At 36.2% G+C, this 9,210-nt stretch overlaps 1 protein-coding gene across 1 annotated transcript; it reads right to left on the bottom strand.

Moving 5' to 3' along the window:
- Positions 1 to 1,918: 1,918 nt before the first annotated feature.
- Positions 1,919 to 8,427, bottom strand: NPFFR2 (neuropeptide FF receptor 2). Its single transcript, XM_022599535.3, is given in 6 exon segments — positions 1,919 to 1,947; positions 1,950 to 2,012; positions 2,369 to 2,655; positions 2,657 to 3,103; positions 4,733 to 4,832; positions 7,513 to 8,427. Coding segments are annotated over 6 exon segments (1,293 nt in total). The 5' UTR covers positions 7,880 to 8,427.
- Between the last annotated feature and the right edge of the window lie 783 nt (positions 8,428 to 9,210).

The following is a 9,210-nucleotide window of genomic DNA, read 5'->3' as shown; positions in this document are numbered from 1 at the left end:
GAGATGAGGTTAAGAGGTGGACGGGGGCAGAAAAGTAAAGGTGTATAAGTCTTGGTAAGGAGTTTGTTTTATTTTCCTAATTTGAAGAGAAATGATTAATGGCTTTTAAGCAGAGAAGTGACATTATTTTTATGTTTTTAAAAAAGATCTTTCTGCCTGTTATTGATGGCTGATACAAAAAATGCATAGCAATAAATAAAAGACAAAAACAACAAAAATATGACGGGAAAATGGCCTAAGAATGGGAAGAGGAATAAATACAAATTAGTAAGAGACAGAACAATGTTCAGCTACATTAGTAATGAAAACAACAAATTTAAATGATTTTTCACAATTAAGTAGCAAAGTTGAAGAAAGAAATTTAATGTGTTAATGATACTGTGAGGTAGGCAACGACAAAATAATCATTCTTAAATAATCACTCTTGGCGAAGGCATACATACAAGATGCTGATCTAAGTTTTGTTTAGAATAAGTGTTTTCACTGTTTTTTTTTCCTTAAAGAGGAATTACATGTAATTTTTGTACTATTCTGTACTTCATGAAAACTCTAAAAGTATTAGGTGTTGTTTTTATAATACCTGTTTTTACATTTTATAATGTAATTTTTATTAGTTTTATAATCAGAAAAATGGTCATTGAGGAAGTCCCAAATAAGTTCTTCATAACACATAGACCATATGCTGTAGAGGAAATAATGAAATTTGAAAAAGGTTTTGGAAATATGTAACACATACATATTCAAATATCATATAGCATAAACCAATTGAAAACTGAACAATTATTTGCTCAAAGGCCTATAAAGTTGAAAAGCTTTTAGCCTGAACCACGTTAATGATTGGAAAAACATGATAGGTCCAGGCCCAGAGATTTATTTTTATTTGCCAAACTATTTGTTATTTTATAATTTCCAATTTTCTAAGGACTATCTCATCCTAGAATAAAAGCTAGCATTTACAACTATTGTCACTACATAATCGTAACCTAGCAGAATCCAGGGGTTCACCATTCTCTTTTTAATAGTAGTGTTAACTTTCTATCCAGTAGGACTTCTGTGCCTTACATTTTGTGCCCAGTAGGAGATCTGGGATAATCAGTCTTGCTTTGTTCAAACTTTATGGGAGTCTTATGATGATTGTTGAACATCTCTGATTAAGCCCTTTAGAAGAGAGCTGCCATCCTTCTGCCACCTGCTGCATTATTAAAAGCTTTGTTTCTTTATGTCAGAGATTCTGTTAGAAAGGAGGTCTAGTTGGGATCTTGAATCACCTCTGCAAGAAACATGGGTTCAGCTAGGGCTTAAATTCATTTATGAAAGTATTAAAAAGCCAACAATAACTCCTATGGAACAATGTTATGGCTTTACCAACTTTGTACTCTTTGAAAGGAAAAAAAATCAACTTTTAATTACAAAGAAATACAGTGTCCCTTTATTTGCTATTGCAGCTCTTATTTCTAAGAAAGCTAAGTACATTTTAAAAGCACAAACAGATAAATAGTTCTGTAGTCTAAAATTTCCAATTCAAAAGCAAAGGGAGAATTCATAAAATGTGCTCTCATGCAAAGAACTGCCCATTTATCACCATTTGAAGAAAATGTATATGTGTGTATGTGTGTTGCATACATATATATAGACATAAAACACATGCTCGATTCATACACAAATAGCTAAGTGGGAAAAGATCAGGCTTTGAAAACTGGTCCTAGAAAATTGATTTATCCAGGCAAATTTGTATATCGGTCTCTGTATGTATTTTAAATACAGTAAGATTGATTACAAACAGAAGGTCATTTTGTTTACTATTTTCCAGAGAGAGCTTCTAACATTCTTAAGAAGAACTGAAGTACAAAGCCATAAAAAGCAACAGTATTTCACCATATAACACACAGTAGAGTTAAAATCATCACACCAGCTCCTTTTACATCTCATTGCTATCGGTAAGTTCAAATTTTTGATCATTAATTCCTGTATGGGTTTTTCAGCACTTTTCCTACAAAGCACAATATCCTCATGTGTGTGTGTGTTTTTTTTTAATAAATTTATTTATTTTATTTATTTATTTTTGGCTGCGTTGAGTCTTCGTTGCTGTGCACAGGCTTTTCTCTAGTTGTGTTGAGCGGAGCCTAATCTTCGTCGCTGTGTGCAGGCTTCTCGTTGTGATGGCTTCTCTTGCTGCGGAGCACAGGCTCTAGGTGCGCAGGCTTCAGTAGTTGTGGCTCGTGGGCTCTAGAGCAAGGGCTCAGTAGCTGTGGCTCATGGGTTTAGTTGCTCCGCGGCATGTGGGATCTTCCCGGACCAGGACTTGAACCCGTGTCCCCTGCCTTGGCAGGCAGATTCTTAACCACTATGCCACCAGGGAAGCCCTCATGTGGGTTTTTAATTGTAGATTCTTGAGCTGACAGATGAGATATGTTGATGACCACATTGTTTTTAGCTCTTAGGGTGTAGGCTTCCTTGGGCTTTTCTCTTTATTGGCAGAGATGGAGGCGAAAAGCATCTTGGAAACCATGGCGAAAATTCTCATTGAAGAAACCATAAATGATGGGGTTGATGCTGCTGTTGCCAAAGGCCAGCCAGTGTGCCAAAGGGTAGATGTAGGTGTTGATGACCTGCAGTTCATTCAGAGACAGGTCAACATAGTGTGAGAGCATCATGAGTCCACAGGGGCAGCCAGGAGAGAATGAAAAGCAGGGCCACAGTCAGGAGCATCTTAATGACCTTCTGCTGCTTCTTGGTCACCACGTGCCACTGTTCCTGGTTCTGTTTGCCTGAGGGGGGCACTGTTGTCTTGGAGAGTGCAATTCCAATCCTTCCATACATGATGACGTTGAGGGACAGGGGAGCCAGGTAGATGTTAGCAAACAGCACAGTGGTATAGATCTTCCTCATTTCCCGATTTGGCCAGTCTTCCCGGCACCAGTAGACTGGGCTGGTTTTATTCTGGGAGTTGAGTCGCACTCGGTAATATTTTTCTTCCTGTACATGTAACATTATTGCAGATGGGGACATAATGACGATGGCCAGGATCCAGATGATCATAATGATGACAGATGCTGTCTTGATAGTGAGCTTTGGTTTAAAAGGGTAGACGACACACTGGAACCTGTAATTAAAGGCAAATATCAGTGAAGGACTGCCCCATAACTTCTGACCAAGTCATTAATTAAATTTATTTCAGTAATTACAGTCTTCCATACATATTCCCCCTCAAATATAGATTATTTCAGTAATTACAGTCTTCCATACATATTCCCCCTCAAATATAGAAAGTTACCATTAGTAGGGAGGCGTGCATTACCAGTTTCTGTAATTAATATATGAGATAAATGTCAACTGAAAAAATTAATGAGTGGAGTATATCAGACACTATTAATAATCAAAGTACTATTGTAACTAGTCAACATTGAGCATGAGCATTTAATATTCTGTTCCAGGCTCCTTTCTGTTGGTTTGCATGGATTGCCTCTGTAAGCTTTCTTATTTAAAAGATGGGGAAAAGCCTTAGAAAAGGTAAAAAATCTTGCCCATAATTACACATGATTTTTACACATGTATTTTGGCTCCAGAGCCCATGTTCTTAAATGTCCCTTCATGCCCTTCTGTGGTCCCCTCACACATGACCTGCGTGCTTGGCCATGCAGCTTGCTTTGGCCAGTTAGTTGAACATTAGCAAGCATGGCATAAGCAAAAGAGTGACTGATTTCAGCTACAAGGCACAGAGCAGGAGAACCACACAGAGGCACCCAGCCAATCCACAGAGTTGTGACAAATATTAAAAGCATTACTGTTTTAAGCCACTAAGTGTTTTGGTGGTTTGTTTCACAGCTATGAGTCTGAGAGTTCCCATGATGAGTTCTGTTTATGCACCTTCCCAGTGTTCTGTGTCCTCTGTTGAGCATGACAATGATCAGTATGTAGAGTAAGCCTGATTCATTTTACTGATATTTTGTTATTGTGATTCTTAATTTTGTTATTACTGATATTCATTATGTTCATTATAAGATAATCATACTATCATATAACTGTATAACATTTTATATTTTTCAAAGTACTATCATCTATTGAATCTTCTTTGATTTTTGTGACGACTCTATAAAATTGAAAATTAATACTTTCCAGATCTGCAGGTAAGGAAACTTAGAGCTTTTAAGTGGCCCATCAGCAACTCCAAACAAATTTATCTTATCTTTATATAGTGACTAGTTATCTTGAGCTTTGACTGCTCCACTGTCCTTCACTGATGGTGTAAGCTCTTCTGTCTTAAATTCCAAGTTTTCATCTAGTCTTCTAATCAGTGAATTCTCCCACTTACTCACCCTTAAATTATGGGTAACTTCAAAGGTGCAATTCTAGGTATTTTGCTCTTTTTGTAAACCAGCTATTGAAACTTCAAATATTATTTTTTCATTTATTCATTCAACAAATAGTCTATGGTATCTTGTTAATAGCAGCCCAAACTAAAACATGCATCATCCCTAATTATTTAATCTTAAAATATGGAAACTTCAGTAGTTTTATTTTATTACTGAACCCTTAGTGTGTGTGTATATTATATATATATATATATATATATATATATATATATATGCCTTGCTCTTAAAGGGGTACATATTACGGCTACAATTTTAAGCAGATATAACCAAATTTAGTAGATTATACATTTTTCACTGGTTAGCTGGATTAGTTGCAGATATGCTCAATTTTCTGGATTCAGAGTTTGGTGCTGACCTACCTATCTACTGCTATTGCAACTAAAGTAAAGACTGAAGCTGCAACGGATATTCCCTGGACCAAGCCACTGATCTTGCACATTGTACTTCCAAAAGGCCATCCTGAAAGGGAAATGGGACAGTTAGTCTTTGGAAAGATCATATATATATTTTTTAATTTCACTGAAATTATGAAGAGAAAGACATGAAATTAGACAGATGCAACTGTTTCCTAAATGATATCCAGGGAACAATCAATGTTTCCCATTATTTTCATTAATACATTCAGATCTCTGTTTTTCAGTATACTAATAAGGTCAAAACTTACACAGTAGTTTCAACATTCTATACACTGTAATAAATGTTTTGCATCTATTAACATATCTAATCCCCACAACAGGCTTCTGAAGGCTTTATTATTCTCCTCATGATATAGAACATGTGACAAACACACAAATTTCACATACCTTGCCACACAGCTAGTTAGAAGCGTATTAAGGATTTAAACCCTAGCAGTATGGTTCCAGAGTCCAAACCATTAACGCTTATGCAATAATGCCCTTTAAATGAATAAAACAGGAAGAATATTTTTTCTCTAATTTGGAAATGTATTCCATAAATTATGAGGAATCAGGCGTCACATGTATAACAAATAAAGTTAATATTATATATAATCTAATGACATGATTTACCTCAGAGGTACTTTGTTATGGAGTGAATGTGTTCCCTCCCAAATTCATATATTGAAGCCTTAACCCCCAATGTGATGGTATTTGAAGGTGTGGCCTTTGGGAAGTAATTAGATGTAGATGAGGCCATGGGGATTATGCCACATGATGGGATTAGTGCCCTTATAAGAAGAAGAAGAGAGCGTGAGACCTCTCCCCATGTGCATACACTGAGTAAAGGCCATGTGAACACACAGCAATCTACCAATCAGAAAAAGGACCCTCACCAAGAACCCGACCATGCTGGCACCCTCATCTCAGACTCCTAGCCTCCAGAACTGTGAAATTAAATGTCTGTTGTTTAAGCCACCCAGTCTATGGTATTTTGTTATAACAGCCTAAACTGACTAAGACATACTTGGAGAATAAAGAGCACTTTGCACAAACAAAAGTAGTCTGTTTGAATAACTTCCTAACTGAACTCCAGTTACTAGAATGTTTATAAAAGAAATTGGTAAAATTATTATATTTAATATCAATCAAATCAAATTTAGAGTTTGATATTCTATACGCACCTCTGCTATTACAGGAAAGTAACACTATTCTTCCATTAGCAAATATTCTAGTTTCCCAAGAGATGAATGTTACATATTGCTCAGATTTTTTAAATTTATCTTTTAAAAAATATCCTATAGCTTATTTAAAAAATACTCTTATCTAATTAAAGCTATTCCCAGTAACCTAAATAAGCCAAGCATACTTAAAAAATCATTCTTTCGTCTATCCAGACCATCTTAAAATTGGTGCTTGAATGGCTTTATTGCCACAATGATGCAAGGGGATAGACTGAAAGTACATATACACTCTGCACGTGCTCCTACTGCTGGTAGAGAGACCCACTCAGCTCCAGAATGCAGCTGCCAGACTTCTAATCCCTATGGCAGTAGATTAGAGAATTTCCTTCTGGGGCAAGTGATCCTTCCAAGAACACTGACATATTTTCACTGGCAGATTCTGATAGCTGTGGATTTCCCAATGAATGACCCAGACTAGTGAAGCCGAGAGTGGGCCTAACCTCAAACCCCAGTCCTGCAGAGGTTCAAAGCAGCCACATAGTACCTCACTCTGAAATACAAGCAGCTAAATAGTAGTTGACTATTAGGGAAACCTCAACCATAAAAGAAAGAAACTAAAACAAATAGGAAGAATGAAACAGGAGAAAACTAATCTGAATCAGGTAGACAAAAAATTAAAAAACAAAGAAAATTACTACTCATAACCTCAGAGATAAAATACATTTTGTCCATGAAAAATATGTGCATGATAGTACAAGGAACACAAAGAATATAAAAATAGCTCAGAGAATTTAAAATATGATAACAGAAATGGCTGTTGACTTTATGTGTTAATACAACAGATATTTATTAAGCAGGTACTATGCACCAAAACTATACTGGGAGGTATAGATACACTGTTCCTGTACTTCCAGAGTGTATAACATAGTGCTAAAGAAGTGGTAATATGGGCCCAGAAGTACTCTAGGGTAATACCCAAACCATGACTTATGTTGCACATGTAAATTACCACTATATGAATGAAACTACTGCTTTGTGAGAAATTATTGGTTCTGTTGCTCCATCTTCCATCAAAAACTGTTGGAAATCTCTCAGCCAACCACAAGAGGGCTTAAATATCTATTTATATTAGATTGAAGACATTGCATCAGTTGAAATCACACGTTCTTTGAACTTTACAGTCCATAATTGTCTTAATATTTCTACTATATTATGTGTGCCCTGAACTGTTAAGCAAATTCAAAGTCTTCAGTAAGAAGTGTCACCATTCACTGATGACCTTCAGTGAACACTCTATAAAAATAACAGCTTCCACACTTCATCTCTGTCACTTGTTCTGTTTTTCTCCATAATTATTTTTATTCTCTGACTACTTATATAGCTATTTGTTTGTTGTTTTTATCCTCCTTTAGCATGTAGACCCCATGAGAACAGCTACTTGGAGCAGTCCTTAGAACTCAATAAATATTTGTGAATGAATGGATGACGCTGCGATGGCTTCAGGGATATGGGACAAATATTTTCTCATAGTATGTTTGAGCTGCACGCAAATCAACATACCTGCTATAATATTGTCCAGCAGCGTGATAGGCATACAGAATATGCCAACTAGTAAATCACTTACGGCCAGGTTCAAGATGAAGAGATTAGTGACTGTGTGCATATGTGTGTTCCTCATTACAATAAAGCAAACCACTGTATTTCCCACCATGCACAGGAAGAAGGTCAGAAAGTAGGAAATAATGAAAATCGCTGCCACTTGAGGCTGGTGAAGATAGTAGTTCACATAGGTGATACTGCTATCCGCGTACAGATCATGCTTTGTGTCACTGACACTCCAAATGGGATGCCAGTTTTCCGAAGAGTTTGATTCCCAGTTTTCACTCATGATGGACCTGAACAAAGAAGAGGCAGAAAAGAAAAACATGATTAGAAACCAGGAAAACTTAAGTTTAAGAGAGTTTAAGAGAGATGCTTTTAAAATGCTACGGAATTTTTTTTATTGGAGTATACTTGCTTTACAATGTTGCGTTAGTTTCTGCTGTACAATGAAGTGTATCAGCGATATGTATATATATTGATGGGCCTTCTGTAATAATCCATAAATTTTGCATAAAAATGAGTTATAAATAAGGCATTCAAATTATTAGGATTTTAATCAAGAGCACTTGAAAAATTCCACTTTGTGCCACAAGTAACAATTATTATTAATTGTATTTCCTTGATATACTCTATATTATTCACTTCTTTGCTATAACCTTCTATCCACTTGTGAAGTTTCAAGGGAAAAACTCCAAAACTCCTCTTCCTCCTACCTTCAGATATCATAACCTGTCAAAACCTACTTGTTCTGCTAACTAACATGCTAACTCACCTGCCATGAGCTTTCCTGATATTTGAACGAGATGAAGTATCTACATCTTCAGAAGTTCCATTGAAATAAGCTTCTTGTATTTTCCTTGTTCTGCTTTGACTCAGTTAATTGGATATTTTTTTTATACACTTCTGTATGTTGACATAGCCACAAAACTGTGAATTTCTTAAAATAGGTCTGGGTTACTTATCTTGGTTTCACATAGCATAATTCAATTCACATAATATGTGTTCAATAAATATTTATTTAAGATGTATCAATCTTAAGAAAGACATTTCAATCAATGCGTGTCAGAGGTCCCCAAGAACACTCCCAGGTTTGGTGGTTTATTAGAAGGACTCACAGGACCCAGCATATAGTATATTCACTGCTAATATTTATTATAGCAAAGGGATCCAAAGCAAAATCAGCAAATAAAAAGGCACATGGAGTAAAATCTGCAAGAAACCAGGCACAGGCTTCCAAGAGTCCTCTCTCAGTGGACATGCTTAATTCCTCCAGCAACAAGTTTGAGTTTGACAACATGTGTGAAAAGGTTTTTAATTAGAGAGTGGTCATATAGGCAACTTCTTTTTAGTATATATCAAAATTCCAGACTCCCAGATGGAAAGTAAGCATGCAGCATGAACTATGTGGTTGTACAAACAAACTAGGCACAGTGAGCCACTCTACCGTTTAAGGAAACTTTATATCAGTATAGGGAACTGTTTAGAATTTAAGTTCCCAGACTCTAACCGAGAGCCCAGCTTGTAAGCAGGCCTTTCTAAAGACAGCAGTCTCAGACGTACCTGTTAACTCTTTTTTGCATGCCCTGTGAATTGGACAGAAGGTTGGTTATACGTGTCCTTAAATGAAAATCAATTTGACAGTGGAGTAAACAAGTT

The sequence above is a fragment of the Delphinapterus leucas genome, chromosome 5 (assembly GCF_059928025.1).
Source record: "Delphinapterus leucas isolate spDelLeu-1000000601 "Yukka" chromosome 5, BTC_Dleu_Yukka2, whole genome shotgun sequence".
Classification (NCBI taxonomy): domain Eukaryota; kingdom Metazoa; phylum Chordata; class Mammalia; order Artiodactyla; family Monodontidae; genus Delphinapterus; species Delphinapterus leucas.
The sequence above is the reverse complement of the archived record's forward strand: the minus strand, read 5'-3'. Positions and strand labels throughout refer to the sequence as shown.